This window comes from Polyodon spathula, chromosome 59 (genome assembly GCF_017654505.1).
Source record: "Polyodon spathula isolate WHYD16114869_AA chromosome 59, ASM1765450v1, whole genome shotgun sequence".
Lineage (NCBI taxonomy): Eukaryota > Metazoa > Chordata > Actinopteri > Acipenseriformes > Polyodontidae > Polyodon > Polyodon spathula.
In genome coordinates, this window is record NC_054592.1 from 890345 (window position 1) to 909414 (window position 19070).

A 19070-nucleotide genomic window follows, 5' to 3' on the forward strand; every position below is an offset into this window, starting at 1 on the left:
ACGGGTCCTAAAGAAAGGTTTGATTTGATCGCTTCAGGGGTTTTCTTTATAGATTTAAGCCGAGACAAGACCGCGCTATCTTCTTTCTATCTGTTTTTGAAAGAGAACAGTCTGGATTTGCGGAAGTGTCATTCAAATCAAGGGGATTCTGCTTCGTCAAGGTTTCTAGAGCAGTCCCCTGGTACGAATGGACTTCAACTCCCAGAATGCACTTTTGTCTCCTTTAAGACGTCATTGGAGACTGGTGTTCACATCCAATCAAATTGCAAGCGAACCATGAACTATCTGGAGGGGCAGTGAAGATGGAGGCGCTCAGCAGACTGAAGCAGTTTGACGCTTATCCTAAAACGCTGGAAGATTTCAGGGTGAAAACATGCGGCGGAGCAACGGGTGGGTTGTGATGCAGTCTGGTTGTGAAAACAATATGTCTTTGTTGTTAGGGGATCTTAGTTAAACCGATGACTCGTTCTTTCAAGCCCATGCTTCGCGGAGTCTGTATCTATCGAGTGCATTTTAGTTAATGGAGTTGAATGAATGAGTTACTGTCTAAATTCGGGCACTGCGTTTCAGAGCAATTGTCATTCAGAACTGGCTTTGCGGTCAAAGGATCAAAAACATCAAGGCTGCTTTCAGTGTTGCGGTACCGCTGGTTGGCATTTCTGACACTGGAAAGAGAAAGACAGCCACACCAGACCAGACCTCCTTCAGCGCGTCATGTTTCCAATGAAAGCACCGACCTCGAATACCGCTCTGCAACGAAAAAAGCACCATAGGAACTGAATTCGTGGTTGCAGTCGAATATAAACGCTCTAACATTGCTGAAGTGGATACAGTCGAGTATAAACGCTCTAACATTGCTGAAGTGGATACAGTCGAATATAAACGCTCTAACATTGCTGAAGTGGATACAGTCGAGTATAAACGCTCTAACATTGCTGAAGTGGATACAGTCGAGTATAAACGCTCTAACATTGCTGAAGTGGATACAGTCGAATATAAACGCTCTAACATTGCTGAAGTGGATACAGTCGAATATAAACGCTCTAACATTGCTGAAGTGGATACAGTCGAGTATAAACGCTCTAACATTGCTGAAGTGGATACAGTCGAATATAAACGCTCTAACATTGCTGAAGTGGATACAGTCGAGTATAAACGCTCTAACATTGCTGAAGTGGATACAGTCGAATATAAACGCTCTAACATTGCTGAAGTGGATACAGTCGAGTATAAACGCTCTAACATTGCTGAAGTGGATACAGTCGAGTATAAACGCTCTAACATTGCTGAAGTGGATACAGTCGAGTATAAACGCTCTAACATTGCTGAAGTGGATACAGTCGAGTATAAACGCTCTAACATTGCTGAAGTGGATACAGTCGAGTATAAACGCTCTAACATTGCTGAAGTGGATACAGTCGAGTATAAACGCTCTAACATTGCTGAAGTGGATACAGTCGAGTATAAACGCTCTAACATTGCTGAAGTGGATACAGTCGAGTATAAACGCTCTAACATTGCTGAAGTGGATACAGTCGAATATAAACGCTCTAACATTGCTGAAGTGGATACAGTCGAATATAAACGCTCTAACATTGCTGAAGTGGATACAGTCGAGTATAAACGCTCTAACATTGCTGAAGTGGATACAGTCGAGTATAAACGCTCTAACATTGCTGAAGTGGATACAGTCGAATATAAACGCTCTAACATTGCTGAAGTGGTTACAGTCGAGTATAAACGCTCTAACATTGCTGAAGTGGATACAGTCGAATATAAACGCTCTAACATTGCTGAAGTGGATACAGTCGAATATAAACGCTCTAACATTGCTGAAGTGGTTACAGTCGAATATAAACGCTCTAACATTGCTGAAGTGGATACAGTCGAATATAAACGCTCTAACATTGCTGAAGTGGTTGCAGTCGAGTATAAACGCTCTAACATTGCTGAAGTGGATACAGTCGAGTATAAACGCTCTAACATTGCTGAAGTGGATGCAGTCGAATATAAACGCTCTAACATTGCTGAAGTGGATGCAGTCGAGTATAAACGCTCTAACATTGCTGAAGTGGATGCAGTCGAATCTAAATGCTCTAGCATTGCTGAAGTGGTTGCAGTCGAATCTAAACGCTCTAACATTGCTGAAGTGGTTACAGTCGAGTATAAACGCTCTAACATTGCTGAAGTGGTTACAGTCGAGTATAAACGCTCTAGCATTGCTGAAGTGGTTGCAGTCGAATATAAACGCTCTAGCATTGCTGAAGTGGATACAGTCGAGTATAAACGCTCTAGCATTGCTGAAGTGGATACAGTCGAGTATAAACGCTCTAACATTGCTGAAGTGGTTGCAGTCGAGTATAAACGCTCTAACATTGCTGAAGTGGTTACAGTCGAGTATAAACGCTCTAACATTGCTGAAGTGGTTACAGTCGAGTATAAACGCTCTAACATTGCTGAAGTGGTTACAGTCGAGTATAAACGCTCTAACATTGCTGAAGTGGATACAGTCGAGTATAAACGCTCTAACATTGCTGAAGTGGATACAGTCGAGTATAAACGCTCTAACATTGCTGAAGTGGATACAGTCGAGTATAAACGCTCTAACATTGCTGAAGTGGATACAGTCGAGTATAAACGCTCTAACATTGCTGAAGTGGATACAGTCGAATATAAACGCTCTAACATTGCTGAAGTGGATACAGTCGAGTATAAACGCTCTAACATTGCTGAAGTGGATACAGTCGAATATAAACGCTCTAACATTGCTGAAGTGGATGCAGTCGAATATAAACGCTCTAACATTGCTGAAGTGGATACAGTCGAGTATAAACGCTCTAACATTGCTGAAGTGGTTACAGTCGAGTATAAACGCTCTAACATTGCTGAAGTGGTTACAGTCGAGTATAAACGCTCTAACATTGCTGAAGTGGATGCAGTCGAGTATAAACGCTCTAACATTGCTGAAGTGGATGCAGTCGAATATAAACGCTCTAACATTGCTGAAGTGGATGCAGTCGAGTATAAACGCTCTAACATTGCTGAAGTGGATGCAGTCGAATATAAACGCTCTAACATTGCTGAAGTGGATGCAGTCGAATATAAACGCTCTAACAATGCTGAAGTGGATACAGTCGAATTTAAATGCTGAACCCGTGCTAACTTTTCAGACAGGTCTTTGTATGTAACACGAGGCGTGCAGAAATGCGCAAGTCATTGTGTTTTATTGAAGGGCGCTATAATAAATGCAATGTTGCTTCTGCTTGTCAGTGTGTATCGTCATGGCAGTAGTGCGATTTTAAGTTTAATGCAGTCTGCAGATTACAGTGGTGTTGTACGGTGTCTTGCTGTAATTCCCCTCGGCACACTTCGCAGGAGGTCCTAGACTGGTTATGCCGGTGGGTTATCATGTTGTGGTTTTGTTTTACCTGTAAGGTGTGTTTTACATTCAGCGCGGGGAGGAGGCAACAAAACCTTAAATATCTTTAATGTTAGCACACAACTTGTTCTGCAGACGTGTCCTGTAAATCTGAGCGCTTGTTAAATATCTGTTGATTTTAGTCTCTCTGCCACACGTCATGCATTCCACTAGTGCAACAGATGCGTCATATACATTGCTGTCGGCTTACTCCAGCGACTTAAAAAAACAGCACTTTTAGTACTTGTGATATCCTGCTATTGCTGCTGTGTAATAATCATCACTGACGATATGGGGGTGTGGGTTTAGATTTCTACATGTGAGAATGCGAGTTAGATATTTGAGAATATGTATGGATTATACGATTGCATGCCTGCTATTTAAACGTGTAACACAAATATTGATATAAAAAAGCTACTGTAGTTAACTGTGACTCGCTTTATTTCTCTCTCTCTCTGCAGTGACTATTATCAGCGGGCTGATCATGCTGATCCTCTTCTTCTCTGAGCTTCAGTACTACCTCACTAAGGAAGTAGGTTCACCTCCTGTATGTGCATTGGGGTGAGGGAGGGGCTTCACTGCTGGATGTGCATTGGGGTGAGGGAGGGGCTTCACTGCTGGATGTGCATTGGGGTGAGGGAGGGGCTTCACCTCCTGTGCAATGCCTCTGGTGCGTGCATCCTCCTTGACAGTGTTCACAGCTCCAGTGTTGTCTTTTCTTGAATCACGTTAGGTTTACCCAGAGTTATATGTGGACACATCCAGAGGAGACAAGCTGAAGATAAATATCGACGTCCTCTTCCCCCACATGCCATGTGCTTGTGAGTACAGAACTCTGACAAATCCACTTTACAACCAAGCAAGTGCATAGGCTGGACCGCCTGGTTTGTTATACCACAGCCTGTTTTAGGAGCCGTTCCTCTCAAACTCCCTGTGTTTCTCAGATCTGAGCATCGATGCAATGGACGTGGCTGGAGAGCAGCAGCTGGATGTTGAGCACAACCTGTTTAAACAGAGACTGGACAAGGAAGGAAACCCAGTGACTCCAGAGGGAGAGAAGCACGGTGAGTACCCTTTCACCCGGGGCGATCCTTTCACAGGGTGGTACTCTCACATGGGCGATCCTATCTTCTTTTTTTTTTTTTTTTTTTTTTAAAGTTATTTTTTTATTTTCTCCCAATTTTCAAATGGCCAATTATTATTTAGGCTCGGCTCACCGCTACCACCCCTGCGCTGACTCGGGAGCGGCGGAGATGAACACACGCTGTCCTCCGAAACGTGTGCCGTCAGCCGCCCGCTTCTTTACACACTGCGCACTCACCGTGTAGCTTACAGGCAAGCCCGCAGTGGCCCGGCCAGACTACAGGGGTCACTGGTGAGCAGAGGACATCCTGGTCGACGCTCAGCCAATTGAGCGCCACTTCCTGGGAACTCCCGTCCACGATCGGCTGTGGAATAGCCCAGACTCGAACCTGCGACACCCAGGCTATAGGGCGCATCCTGCACTCACGCAGAGCGCCTTTACTGGATGCGCCACTCAGGAGCCCCCCGATCCTATCTTTCTTTTCTCCAGCCTGAAAGCTTTTAGAATCACATAAGCAAAAAAGTTTCTAGTAATGTTAATGTTACATTAGTCACGGCCAAATTCAGCACTCAAGTGAGATTCAGTTGTTTTGTTGACGGGACTATCCAGTTGAACAGACGGGGTGAGCTAGGGTTGCATGTGCTCTTGTCACAGTGTCTTGTGGGTACAGTCGTTTGACTGCTCTGGTCTGGTTTCTTTAAGAGCTGGGAAAGGAGGAGCCCGAAGCTTTTGATCCAAGCAAACTGGACCCCAATCGCTGTGAGAGCTGCTACGGAGCTGAGACTGAAGATCTCAGGTGAGTTCAGCGAGCACTGGAACCAGTAGAAGAGTTTTACTTTTTTACCAGTTTCATTTCTGAATATCCGTAAAAATGAAATTTACCAATCTAGAGCAGGGTTGGGGTCGATTCCTGTTTTCAGTTTCAATTCCATTTCCTTTCAGAATCAATCCCCAATCCCAACTCCGACCCCAACTCCAACTCCAGTTCAAATTCCTAACAACTGCTGTCATTCAGAGCCAGTTTAATTGAAGTGCTCTGTTGCCACTGTGAGAACCTTGTTTTAACCAAAAGCTTCCAATTGCAGTTGTGTTCAGTGGTGTGCTGGAATTGATGTAATGAGAATTGGAATTGGGAATTGATTATAAAAAGGAATTGGAATTGAAACAAAGGGAAGACCCCCAACCCTGGTTGTGTTGAAAAGTGGCAGTCCGATTATGAAAGCTGGCTTTTCCCCGGCACGTGGGCAGGTGCTGTAACTCTTGTGATGATGTGAGAGAAGGCTACCGGAGGAGAGGGTGGGCCTTTAAAAACCCAGACACCATCGAGCAGTGCAAGAGGGAGGGCTTCAGCCAGAAGATGCAGGACCAGAAGAATGAAGGCTGCAAGCTCTATGGATTCTTGGAGGTCAACAAGGTACTCTGAGCACTGCCCTGCCCCAGACAAGCACCGTGGAATCCACCAGCACTGCCCTGCCCCAGACACACTGTGCACTCCGCCAGCACTGCCCTGCCCCAGACAAGAGCACCGTGCTCTCCACCAGCACTGCCCTGCCCCAGACGCACCATGCACTCCACCAGCACTGCCCTGCCCCAGAATAGAGCACCATGCCCTCCACCAGCACTGCCCTGCCCCAGACAAGCACTGTGCACTCCACCAGCACTGCCCTGCCCCAGACAAGCACCGTGCACTCCACCAGCACTGCCCTGCCCCAGACAAGCACTGTGCACTCCGCCAGCACTGCCCTGCCCCAGACAAGAGCACCGTGCTCTCCACCAGCACTGCCCTGCCCCAGACACACCATGCACTCCACCAGCACTGCCCTGCCCCAGAATAGAGCACCATGCACTCCACCAGCACTGCCCTGCCCCAGACAAGCACCGTGCACTCCACCAGCACTGCCCTGCCCCAGACAAGCACTGTGCACTCCATTAGCACTGCCCTGCCCCAGACAAGAGCACCGTGCACTCCACCAGCACTGCCCTGCCCCAGAAAAGAGCACCATGCACTCCACCAGCACTGCCCTGCCCCAGACAAGCACTGTGCACTCCACCAGCACTGCCCTGCCCCAGACACGAGCACCGTGCACTCCACCAGCACTGCCCTGCCCCAGAATAGAGCACCGTGCACTCCACCAGCACTGCCCTGCCCCAGAATAGAGCACCGTGCACTCCACCAGCACTGCCCTGCCCCAGACAAGCACCGTGGAATCCACCAGCACTGCCCTGCCCCAGACAAGTACCATGCACTATGCACTCTACCAGTCACCTTTAACACAAGCCTTTGAGCAAGCTGGCAGCTGTCATCACTGCAGTGCTGTGTGTAGTTGGTGGATCTTAGTGAATGGGATCTTCCTGTTCAGTGTTTGTATTATGCAGTAAACACACTGATATTCGTCTTTTAGGTGGCTGGAAACTTTCATTTTGCACCAGGAAAAAGCTTTCAGCAATCCCACGTACACGGCAAGTATTTCAGTGTGCTGCTTTCTTCTATTTAAAGGGTTTCATTGTTTGACATTAGGGTCTGGAATTTAATTCATTATGATGTTGTTCTTTCTTTATTTCTATTGCAAAGCATTGTGAGTTTTATTGTAAAGTCATTGTAAATGTTCACAGAACACCCCTTTGCTAAGCAGCTCGCTACAGCAGCTCCCTCATGTGGTTAGTCTACTCTGATGCACAGATATTTCCTTGTTTCAAAGCCAGGTACAAGTCACCGTGATCTTTAACTAAAGAAGGCATTTCATTTTGTAGTCTCCCACTAGTGGTAGAATGACTACTGATTTCACAGTTGCAAAGGTAGCCTCGTGTTTCATAGCAGCGCTGCCCTGTTTGTGAGCGTACTGTCTCATAACACTTTGCTGTTTTGTGCACCGTATTTTAAAACTGCTTGGAATTTTTAATATGTCATTTGTGTGTAACTCGATTGCCACCGCAAATTCAGTTGTGTGCGTCTGACGGTGCACGCGCTTGCCCCTCGTGTGACGTGAGAGCGTGTCACTGTTGATCACACTGAATCTCTGCTTGCTGCATTTTTCTGCACTGCACTCTGCAGTACTAATTAATCACTTGCATTTGCATTCTGTTCCTTATCTGGTATAATTAGAGCAGCGCTTTTATTTTTAATCACAAGCTTTTGTACCCTGCCGAGTTTTACTGTTGCTAAGTAAACAGCAAGCCTTTGTAGGCGCTGGTCCCTTTGCTTGTTAAGAGTTCAATGCATTGTATCTTCTGCAGGTTTACAGTGATCCATTAAAGAGAAATTGAATTAAAAGTGGGCATTGGGTCAATATTAACAAACATAGCAAGAGCTCGCAATATTGAGCTGTAAACTGGTATCTGTAATAATGTATGGCAGAATAATGAACTTTAACTGTGCAGCTGCCTGACTCTTATTACATTAGCCTGTATAATCCCAACGCAGTTCCTCCTGTATAACTATACTGAGTCGCACATGGAGTAGCACATTGCAGGTGTGCTGCAAATATGCTGCAAACTTGTGTTACCTTGTAGATGTTTCTGTTTTAATTCCTGTCAGGATTAAGTAACAAGGTATTAATGTTCCAGTGCAGAAATGTACCTTTCTGAGGCATGATGCCAACTTGCAGTATTTACACCGTCTGTCACCGAGCAACATAAGTCAACATTAGTGCCAGGGCTATGCCAGTGTGTCAGCTGGTGAGATCGGGGCTCTGATTGGTTCATGTGTCTGCCTGTGGTGAAAAGACCCTTGAAACAGCGGTTGGCAGTGAGGAAGCAGCACACACAGGGCTGATGTCTTCACTTTATTGTGACGTTCTGTCCTCTTTCTCTTTCTGCAGTACACGCTGTGGAGAGTAAGTTGCTTTTTTTTTCCTTTTTGCATAATTTTATAGGATAGGGATCCCAATATATTCTTGATCCAGATTGCCCAGAAGCTCAGCTCTACACTGGTATTACTGGTGCACTGGTCTGCATTAACCCTGTTACTTAACTGCAAAACCCTGTGTTTGAACTTTTTATAACTGTTGCTCCCTTGCTTTGCTAATAATCTCTGTGTTAAGTCTGCTTTCAAACCCTCACTGTTAAACTTTTATTCATGCTTGCTATTGAACCCAGTTAAAAAAAGAATTACCAACAAAAACTAACACAACCTTGTTTACTTATAGGAGTTTCGAATATCCTCTAAAAAATGAACGATACCTAGAAAGTATCTGCTTTTTGATGTTAAAATGTCAGTAATCTGTCCATTATGTTCACAATTCCTTTTCTTCTTTTAGTTCATGACCTGCAGAGCTTTGGACTGGATAATGTAAGTACTAAGGGTGAGGGTAATAGTCCCTTTACATGTTCTCTTTGGGGTTAACTAGGTGGGTCTGATTCATAATGTACTGCAGGAGCGACTTCAGTCACTGCATGTCTAATCGAACCATGTTAAGTTGCCTGTCTGTGCTTTACTGTATAAAGCAGGTATCGTTTTTTTATAGTCCAGGCAGGGCAACTTTTCCTATCCCATAATAACAAAAAGGTGACCCCGGGCGGATGTTAACATTATTAATTTGATTGTATTGATTCCCGTCTAGATAAACATGACTCATTTCATCAGACACTTGTCGTTCGGTGAGGATTACCCAGGAATCGTGAATCCTCTGGATGGAACTAATGTAGCTGCAGAGCACGGTAGGGTCACGTTGCTGTGCTTCAATACTTTTTAACTTGCACTCGTGCTAGTTCCTTCCCAAGTAGCTGGTGATGAGGCACAAACCATATACACTGTTTGCAACCAGTTGTATTGCATTGTCTGACTTGCTTTACAGACCCACTCTGTACAAATCTTTCACTGGTAATAAAGACATTACAGGATCCCCTTGTAAAAAAGCATGAAGACCCTGACGCTCGGACCCAGCCTGCGAGGTCTTCTTTCGATTCACTTAGTATAAAAGTCATTTTCCAGGTTCTGCCTTTTCACTACATTTTGAAAACAGGTTCACTTGAATGCAGTAAAATGTGCTATTTAAAAACAGAGATCAGGTACCGTGAAGTTTTTAATTTATTATTTCAAGTTCTAAAAGAAATTACAAATGTGTTTTGTTTACATTAAGATTCATTTATTTTTCCCACACTTTTTTTTTTCCTCTTTCCTGTAATGGAGCTTATTAACACAACTATATATTTATCAGGACTTCTATATGTACAGAAAGCAATAGTTGCTGAAAGTGTTTTTTCCTGCAGTCAGGGTGAATTCTAAACCCCACAGTCTTGTAGAAAGTGCAGATCGCCTTTCAGCATCTGATTCCCATTCCGATTGCCATAAACGTGCCGAACGTGCCTCCGCTCTGCAGCATGGTCTTGCCAACCCCACCCATGAGTTCTCTGCCTCTCATCCCTATCCTGTAGAAAAAAAACAAGCACAGGGATTCAGAGCTGTGAATGGAGAGCTCAAACTGAGACCGTGGCTCACGCTGCTTTTAAATCAGACTTATTCATGAAGGTATTGCAGAAATAGGAGGGATGGAAGTAAGACTCCCGTTGCACAGCAGTTTGACCCAATCATGGTTCTGCTAGGAGTTTAATAAGACGCACACGGTCTTGTTACCTAGACACAGTGTGGGGCTAAAACTGCTGTGCAATAGCAGTCTTCTTCCCAGCGCTGCAGTACCTGAGACAGGAGAAGGTGCCGAACATCGCTCCGGCTGCCATCCCCACAGCAAAGCCCATCATGAAGCCCATTTTAACCCTGTCGAAGCAGTTGGGCTGGGTCTGCCCGTAAGGTCCAACAGCAACCGGCATCTGGAAGAAACCAACCATAATTAAAAAAAGATGAAAACGGTAGTAATAATAAACATTTACAATCCTACCGTGGCGTTGTGATTTCACAAACTGTTACGCTGGTTTGCCAAACAAATAGTTACAATGTCAGGTACGCTGAAATGGTTTGAATTTGTTGTTGTTTTTTTAAATCCTCTGTGATGCAAAGTTTGAAGAGAAAACTAGCATGTGCGCTTCATCCGCGGCACTGCGCTAAATGAGATCTGTGTAATCCGGTAATCTCTGTAATCCGGTAATCTCTGTAATCCCTTGCGTTTTTAATTTAGTGCTGCTGCTGGTATTTTGCCTCACGTTGGTTTAATTTTTCTCTCAGTAAATGTTGTGACGTGTTGTTCTATCACCTCGGACTGGCCTTGACACCAAATATTATTCGACACATCGCTTCCTGATGGCTAGCGCGTTTTTAAAGGGACCTCCTACCGTGTGTGATGGATTCTTTCCGTTTTACCCGAGCAGTCGCGTCTCACGCTTTTTATATTCGTGTTAAACCCTCTCTCCTCTCCTCTTCTCTCTCTCTCTATCTATCTATCTCCACACACCCGTCTCCTTCAGCAAGTGGCCATCTTATTATCCATTACAGGAAGTGATGTAACGCACAGAAGTACCCCCATCACATGACCAGGGACACGGCTCTGAATCGCGGTGTGGAAAGGGCGACGCCTAGTGGTTTAGGCTCGCAAAGCAGAACCTTTAAAACTTTACCATTTAATGAAACAGTTATAATTATTATTATTGTTGTTGTTGTTGTAGGATAGTAATTATTTGCAGGCTCCGCGCGAGTCCTGCATCTCAGTACGTATCCTCTGTTGTTGTTGTTGACGTGATTGAGAGATTGTTGAGTTATGAGTGTATTAAGACAGCAGAGCTGTGCAACATGTTCAATTTGTTTTAGTTTCCATGATGTACCAGTACTTTGTGAAAATCGTCCCGACAATATACATGAAAGCTGATGGCGAGGTAAGTGTGAAATGTGATCATAGAGTAGTGTGTGTGTGTATACACTGTGTATATGAAATGGGATAGGGTAGTGTATATACACTGTGTATATGAAATGGGATAGGGTAGTGTATATACACTGTGTATATGAAATGGGATAGGGTAGTGTATATACACTGTGTATATGAAATGGGATAGGGTAGTGTATATACACTGTGTATATGAAATGGGATAGGGTAGTGTATATACACTGTGTATATGAAATGGGATAGGGTAGTGTATATACACTGTGTATATGAAATGGGATAGGGTAGTGTGTGTGTGTCTATATATGACTACATATGTGTGACTACATGACTTATTGTTAGACTGTATATTCTTTGGAAGGTGTGGCTAAGAAGTCCTTAAACAATTTAAATACCTCATTTTATGTCTAGGTTTTTTTTTTTTTTTTTTTTTTTTTTTTTTTTTTTTTTTGTAACTTCACTAACAGGTGTTGTTTTTCACAATTTAAAATACAAGCCCATGGAGAATTTTAAAAGTTGAAGTAAATGCCTTTGAACCTTTGCTCCCCTCCGTTTTGTCTGTATTGAACAGATGGTGAAAACGAACCAGTTCTCAGTGACGAGGCACGAGAAAAGAGCCAGTGGTCTGGTGGGAGACCAGGGCCTGCCAGGGGTCTTCGTGCTGTATGAACTGTCTCCCATGATGGTGAGATTCACAGAGAGGCAGAGGTAAGGGAGCTACTGGGGGTAGAACTCCATACTGAAGAGCAGGGGTGAGAGGAGGATCGGAAACACACTGAATACAGCAATCAAACAACAAGGGAGAAACACACTCAATACAGCAATCAAACAACAAGGGAGAAACACACTCAATACAGCAATCAAACAACAAGGGAGAAACACACTGAATACAGCATTCAAACAGCAAGGGAGAAACGCACTGAATACAGCAATCAAACAGCAAGGGAGAAACGCACTGAATACAGCAATCAAACAGCAAGGGAGAAACGCACTGAATACAGCAATCAAACAGCAAGGGAGAAACGCACTGAATACAGCATTCAAACAGCAAGGGAGAAACGCACTGAATACAGCAATAAAACAGCAAGGGAGAAACGCACTGAATACAGCAATCAAACAGCAAGGGAGAAACGCACTGAATACAGCAATCAAACAGCAAGGGAGAAACGCACTGAATACAGCAATCAAACAGCAAGGGAGAAACGCACTGAATACAGCAATCAAACAGCAAGGGAGAAACGCACTGAATACAGCTCAAACAGCAAGGGAGAAACGCACTGAATACAGCAATCAAACAGCAAGGGAGAAACGCACTGAATACAGCAATCAAACAGCAAGGGAGAAACGCACTGAATACAGCAATAAAACAGCAAGGGAGAAACGCACTGAATACAGCAATCAAACAGCAAGGGAGAAACGCACTGAATACAGCAATCAAACAACAAGGGGGTTTCTGTTAGGTGCTTGGAAGACCTTTGAAGTTGTTTCTTAGTCATTCCCAGGTGTGTTTATTTGTTTTATTGTATTTTCTTGCCAATAATGATCTTGGAGTGAAGCCCTTTTGAGAATCTGCCTGTCAGTGATGCAGAAAGCTGTTGTATTAGATAAGAGAAGCAGCTGCTGGGAGAACAGTAAAGCACACACAGAGCGCACCTGCATGTACCCCGTTGGCAATGGGAGGGTTATACATTTACCAGACTGGTCCAGTCTGTTGTGCTGAAAGTGTGTATTCCTTGCAGTTCGGAACTGCACTGTGCTGAGTGTAAATCTGACTGTGTTGCTTTGCAGGTCGTTCACACATTTTCTCACAGGTGTGTGTGCCATCGTTGGAGGAGTGTTTACAGGTGGGTGTTTTTGAGTGCTCTCAGGTTGTGTTTTGTTTGTGATGCTGTTGGTCGTTCAGTTGTGTGGTTTGTTTCGCAGTGGCGGGACTCGTAGACTCTCTGATCTACCACTCTGCGAGAGCCATTCAGAAGAAGATCGAACTGGGGAAAGCATCGTAGTGCAACCAACAGGACTGGAGATAAATGGACATCGCTCACAGGAGACAGACTAGAGAGGAGTTCGAGCGATGAAAGCAGGATCTAACTTCAGGATTAAAAATCATTTCTAAGACAGCCCCTCCCTGATGCCCTTCTCTGACTTTGTTTTTTTAAGATACTGACGACTGAACTGTGATGTCGCTACATGCTCTATAAAAACGTGTATATATCGTTGTCTGTAAGTGAATAGCACAGATCACCATGTGAATCCTCAATGTGAGTCTCCTGGAGACAGTCCAGTTATACAGGAATGCAATTCAAAGTTTAGCAATAAATGCCTCTGCAGCAGAGGGACCAGCCAGGTAATTGAGAGTTTCACTGCTGCTACCAAACACGGACACTAGCGTGATCTAAACCAGGTCCCTTTGTGAAAGACAAGCGCAAGAATCTGGCTGGTAAGGTCTGGTGTGAAGCTGAATAAACGCTTGGAAGTCGGAAGGTCTTTTTAGGTCTCTTGGTGGTTTTGTTTGTGCTGGATCATCCTTCCTTTGAAGGATTAGATAGATCGATATAGAAAAGGAAACCGCAGTTACCTGCATGATTTTCTGGTGGTGGATCTTCTCTACACTTGTTTGTTTTTTGGTGTGAGGCTTTTATTTTTCCAGACCGCTTTCTGAACACAAAACAGCAGTGTGAAACGATGCATAGTTCTGCCTTTTAGAGTTGACGTGTCCGATTTCTGGAGTTCGTTGGTTGGCTTCTAGGATCCTTTCTCCCAGTGCATCCCACGTGCGCAGGACAGCGTTGTGCAGAGCAGGCAGTGCAAGACCACAGTACACCCCCAAGCAATGCCTGCCGCTGGGTTCGAGTTATTGATTGCAGGGAGATCTGCAAGAGATTTTATTTTCTTAATTTTGTTTGGACCTGCCGAGAATGTATTCCTGAATTACTGAGAATGAAATTCGGATGCAGGTCATTTAAAATCAGATTGTGTCTCTCACTTGCTATTACACACCCTCATCATGCGATCCGAGTAAAACTAACGAGACTTCAAAAACATGTCCATTACAGAGCTGCTCTTTGTAGTTTTTATAGTACACACTTCTATAACAGTGTTCTGCTTCCAAACTGTAATGGTTTTTGTGTGCAAGTGACACATGTCTACAAGACAACAGAATGAGAAAACTGCTAGAAATAGGAGGAAACCCATTACAGGGCACTACCATAAGCACTTTACTGAGAGGCAAAAGCAATTCATTGATTGGAACATGGAAATATACTTTTACAGCACATATTTTGAAACTATATTCAAATTAATGTCACTTTGATTATGAATAAGTATGCAGTAATTATTTTTTCTCCAGTGGAACACAAACGCATCTGACAATCCACAAACAACTTTACGATGAGTTACTGTTTTTCTCTCTCTCTCTCTGTTATCTGCTAGCTTGTGTTACTCCTTGTGCTTCCAGTCCTGTCAGAGGTTCTGTGTTGTGTTGATCCTGTCTTCTCTCCCCCAGGCTCCAAATAGAGGTTTCACAATCTTCAATCCCTACTGCCCCTGCCTGACTTGCTCTCAATCCTGTCGGTGTGTAATCTCTCAGGAATTTCAAGAGCTAAGCCTCATTATATAGGCACTTGTTACTGTGTTTTTATTTTTTCTTCAATTTCCAGCAGTGGAGAATGCAGACAGATACACATGCATGTGCATATTGATCTCCCAGGGTTAGTTTGTTTCATACAGATCGGCTTCCAGGAGCACAGAGGTGATGCATGCAAACAGATACCTGTTCAGGTGTGTAAACCTCCTATATAAGGAGGTATTGCTGCTGTTGTGTCTAATGCAGAGAGCCAGTGAAGAATGAGAGGACAATATCGCTCGATTTTTATTTATTCAGTGTTATTTGTTTTTGCCACTAGGGGGCAGCTCACACCATGAAAACAGCCAGATCCTGGAGTAATCCAGGCAAACTCGCAGGAAATGATGAAATACATTCAACCAAACAGATTTTATCAATTAAAATGTTTTGCTGCTGATGTGGCCTGTGTGAGTGAACAGCTGTATCATTTATCGTACTAGTAGAAACCTCATGAATACGGCAAGATTACAAAATGATTCTGATTCTGAACTTTGGGTGGCCTGGCTGCCGCAGAGCTGATTCACTTACTGTAATTTCTTTCCCAAACGGTGACATCCTGTTTTGGAAGTGATGCCATTGAAGAATCATGAGAATTCTCGGATGTTTTGCAGCCTTGGAATTCTGGTTTGAATGAGTCAAGCGCTCCTGTTTTACCCAGGAGATGGCATGTAGGGAGCTGACTCACTGTAGGAAATGGATTTTATCATTATTGCAACACCCAAGCGCAGTATATCCCATATAAAAAAAGACAGCCCATACAGTCCAGTTATTAATGCGTGTTTCACAGCCATAGGAAAACAAGCTAGCAGCTCCAGTGACGCACATTTTGATTAAAAGCCTGTTTCAATGTCGTCAATTCCATCTCAGTTCTAACCTCATCTAAGATCAAGTTACAATGTGTATGTAGCACCCTGGAAAATGATTCTGTTGTGCTGGTGATGTGCACCGCTGTGCGTCAAATTTGAGACCTGCATTAACTGCCAGGACCACCCAGCCCCACAACGCTGAGCTTCAGCTGATCGGAGTGCAATCCTGCTAACAGTGCATTCACTCCCATAGCCCCCAGCCCCCTCCCCTCCTCGCCTGTGCCGGGTTTGAGAAGCAGGGCAGAGTTCTGGCTGCTCGTCTCCCTCCTCTCGCCTGGGAGTCTGAGTTCAGCCAGCGGCCCGGGAGATCTCAGCTGTTCTTGATTCGTGCCACGCTGAGGAATGAAAGTGGAATCAGAAACAAGACTCTGCGAGCGAAGTGTACGTAAACTAACTCCAGAAGCCAGGCTGTGGACAGGTGGAGAAGCCCCAGGTGTTTTGCAATGAGCTTTTCTCTCTGAATGAGCGCTCAGGGGCTGCCCAAGCTCTATCCGATGTGTGGTGGATAGACAAGTGTAGTGCATATCTCTCCTGCTGCATTACCTCATGATTACAAAGCCTTGTCGCTCCCTCTCTACGAGTCCTGCCACCGTGGCCTGAGTAGAATTCACAGCGTTTCTATTTTAGCAAGGCTGTGCGCACACAGCTGCTTTGTATCATTCCAAGCAGAGGCAGAGGAGAGCAGCACTGTGCCAGCTCCACAGCTACTGTTGCTCTGATTTCACTGCACTCTGTGGAGTGTTTGAAAGCAGCTTGCCATCTCCTTGTGGTTCAGTGACGATCTAGTTTGGAGAGGCACCTTGAACTTGAATTTAGTTCATAATATATAGGGAGCAAAGACAACAGTGTGTCCCGGTTTAGATAGCTCTGCGGGAGCTTGTGATGCAATCCCCCTGACGTGATCTGTCACTCGGCACGTCAAGTTGCATGCCTTTTACATGAGCCATACATGGGCTGTGTGAGAGACAGAGCAGACATGTGTAGAGAGAGCTGGTGAGGCTGCAGGGACAAGCTAAAGGGTAACGTTCATGCTCCTCTCTCTCCCTCCCTCCCTCCCTCCCGTGTAAAAAACAGTTCCCGCCCTACGAGTTCCTAGAAATGTTTACTGCCACTTCATGGTATTCGCTCGTCATGACTATTCTGCTGGTCTGATTTTCCTTGTAAGCCTCACATGTGTGTCCCATGTGGCCTCTTGAGTAGCTGTGTGCTGTCTGTCTTGCTGGCTCCTCTGTAGAGGTGTGCCAGTTACACAATACTCATCTACAAACACCTGCCATAGCGCTGTCAGTGATTCCTTTACAGAAGTCCCATGTACAGAATTATTATTATTTTTTAAAAGACTGCTTCTCATGGGGGGGGGGGGGGTCGGTGCAGTCTTGAGCACAGAAGCACCCGCCAACTGACCTCCCATTATCTGCCTTCTTTCAAATTCGTCAGACTCTGATGTCATTAGATTAAATAGAGCTCAGTTTCAAAAACCCCAAACCCACAGCTTTATTCATTCATGCCTTTACCATGATTAACAAACTGCTGTGTAGCTACAGTGAAAAAAGACAAACTTGTATTTGCTTGTCTAGACTGAAGTGTGTACAGAATGTTCTTTGCAGTAACCCTCCTCCCTCCCCAGTTCTCTACAGGGGTTTTAATATGCATCCACTCTGCCTAGCCTCCGCGCAGGGATGTTTAAAATAACATACAGCAGACAGCTGGAGGAAGAGGCACAGGGAGCACTCTGTATGAAAACAGATGCTGGCCCAGCAACTGGGGGAAGCGTACATTCACAGCAGAGAGCTCCGTATGAGAGGAATCTTTCTAGTCCCTCCTCGGAGGGGACACTGTTCAGACAGTGCGGTGAGCAGGACGGGCTGTGAGGGGATGATGGATTGCACAGTAGTATCTCTCGAGACAGTGATGTAAACTCTGCAGACGCTGCTCTGTGAACTGGACCTGGGAGGGGAGGGGCCGGGGGAGAGGATCCAAGTGGAAGTTTGCCCGGAACTAATGGTTCAGTAATTTGGGGCCCATGTTGAGGATTTGGATCTGGGTTCAGCTGGTTTAGGATTCCAGTGGGTATGCAATGATTTTTGTTCATTCACTTGTTTCATTGATTGTAACGAAGATCTTTTAATTAACAGCAGCTACAGTGCACTAAAGACACCCGCATTGCGAAGTATGTCCACAAAAAATATATATTTAAAAACAAAAAGATCCAGGCATCATGCTTAAGTATTTATAGGAACACAGCTCTAATGAGCAAGCAGGTCTGAGTGCACTGTAGTTTGAGTGGGTGAAGCACAGATTGGGCACCTAATCCTCCTGGGCTTCCAGATTAGTGGATATCGAGCCGTCCTACACCTATTAGACCGGTCCGGTGGAGGGGCTGAGGCTGGGGGAGAAGAAACAGCTGCTCCTGTGTGCTGTCAGGGAGGGGGGAGTCAAAGGGAAGTCGGAGACCTCGATCTCTCCCGTTGTAAAATGGTATCATATTTAAAGAGTTTCTTATATGTGTACCAAATTTTCACATTTCAGCCTTTATAAATTCTGCTGCAGTGCCGATTTTTTTTTTTTTTTTTTAATGATTTCCAACGCTGACGGAGAATACGTAACACAGGTCATGAGGGGGCTTCTCAGTGTGATGGATTTGATGCCACGCTGCCCGCTTCAGGTACCCCTCAAATGTATGTATGAGACCAGAACTCCGCTGGTGCAAATCACACTTCCTTCATATGAGTCATCCTCATGAGTGTGTGAATAGGGATTGGATATCGCTGTCATGAATAGATGTTTCACCTCGCAGGATTCCATCTGAAGAACTGGTGCAAAGCAATACCGGCCACGAGAAGCCAGGAGATGAGTAAAATCATCAAGCGATACTGAGACACTGATCTTGAACTGTCGGTCCGAGGTGTAACAACGGAAACTGCAGAAAGCTTTGCCCCCCGAGGCTCTGTCCTCAGTGCCTGCTGAGTTTCAGTAACAGTTGTCTAGAAAGGCTTCATGCCCCTGAGCCCTGTATTAGTCCACACGTCTCCCAGAACACGTTGACCTTAGCCTTTTGGAAATTGTCAAAAGCAGCTGCATCAAAGCAAACAAACAGCACAAGATGTGTAGCAAGCTGTGTGGAGGACCTGCCTGGGAGTTTCACTGCAGCTTAATGAGCAGGGTCAGTGTTCCCAGCTGCTGTGGGTGTGTAAACATGTCAATGAGGAGCACGCTGGCACTGGAACGACAATGACCAGGTATCGCCACGGCACAGCACAGCAGAAAATGCAAACCATGGCACAGTGCAACCCAATTGGAATGGTATCAAAAA

The 19070-nt window shown here is 44.9% G+C and overlaps 2 protein-coding genes across 3 annotated transcripts; one reads left to right on the forward strand and one right to left on the reverse strand.

Annotated features, from left to right (window-relative positions):
- Positions 1-270: 270 nt before the first annotated feature.
- Positions 271-13752, forward strand: LOC121307853 (endoplasmic reticulum-Golgi intermediate compartment protein 3). 2 transcript variants are annotated; one of them, XM_041240152.1, is made up of 14 exons: positions 271-390; positions 3880-3950; positions 4152-4239; positions 4363-4482; positions 5205-5298; positions 5751-5916; positions 6905-6962; positions 8321-8335; positions 8759-8790; positions 9062-9158; positions 11200-11264; positions 11841-11977; positions 13058-13113; positions 13193-13752. In XM_041240152.1, the coding sequence occupies exons 1-14, from the start codon at positions 303-305 to the stop codon at positions 13270-13272; spliced, it is 1167 nt and encodes a 388-aa protein (XP_041096086.1). In that variant the 5' UTR covers positions 271-302; the 3' UTR covers positions 13273-13752. The 2 variants fall into 2 exon arrangements, with proteins under 2 accessions (XP_041096086.1, XP_041096087.1); XM_041240153.1 differs by lacking the exon at positions 8321-8335 and having other exon boundaries at positions 272-390.
- Positions 9565-10925, reverse strand: LOC121307854 (reactive oxygen species modulator 1). Its single transcript, XM_041240155.1, has 3 exons — positions 10728-10925; positions 10138-10268; positions 9565-9869 (listed from the first exon to the last, which is right to left on the reverse strand). Exons 2-3 carry the CDS (start codon positions 10266-10268, stop codon positions 9761-9763), a joined length of 240 nt encoding a protein of 79 aa, XP_041096089.1. The 5' UTR covers positions 10728-10925; the 3' UTR covers positions 9565-9760.
- Positions 13753-19070: the final 5318 nt, after the last annotated feature.

Bases quoted from the DNA above. Each gene is read 5' to 3' on its own strand.
- LOC121307854 (XM_041240155.1), bottom strand. From the start codon at position 10,268: ATGCCGGTTGCTGTTGGACCTTACGGGCAGACCCAGCCCAACTGCTTC. The intron at 9,870-10,137 runs GTACTGCAGCGC...TTTTTTCTACAG, and splicing joins GGCACCTTCTCCTGTCTCAG to GATAGGGATGAGAGGCAGAG.
- LOC121307853 (XM_041240152.1), top strand. From the start codon at position 303: ATGGAGGCGCTCAGCAGACTGAAGCAGTTTGACGCTTATCCTAAAACG. The intron at 5,917-6,904 runs GTACTCTGAGCA...TTCGTCTTTTAG, and splicing joins GATTCTTGGAGGTCAACAAG to GTGGCTGGAAACTTTCATTT. The intron at 9,159-11,199 runs GTAGGGTCACGT...AATTTGTTTTAG, and splicing joins TAATGTAGCTGCAGAGCACG to TTTCCATGATGTACCAGTAC.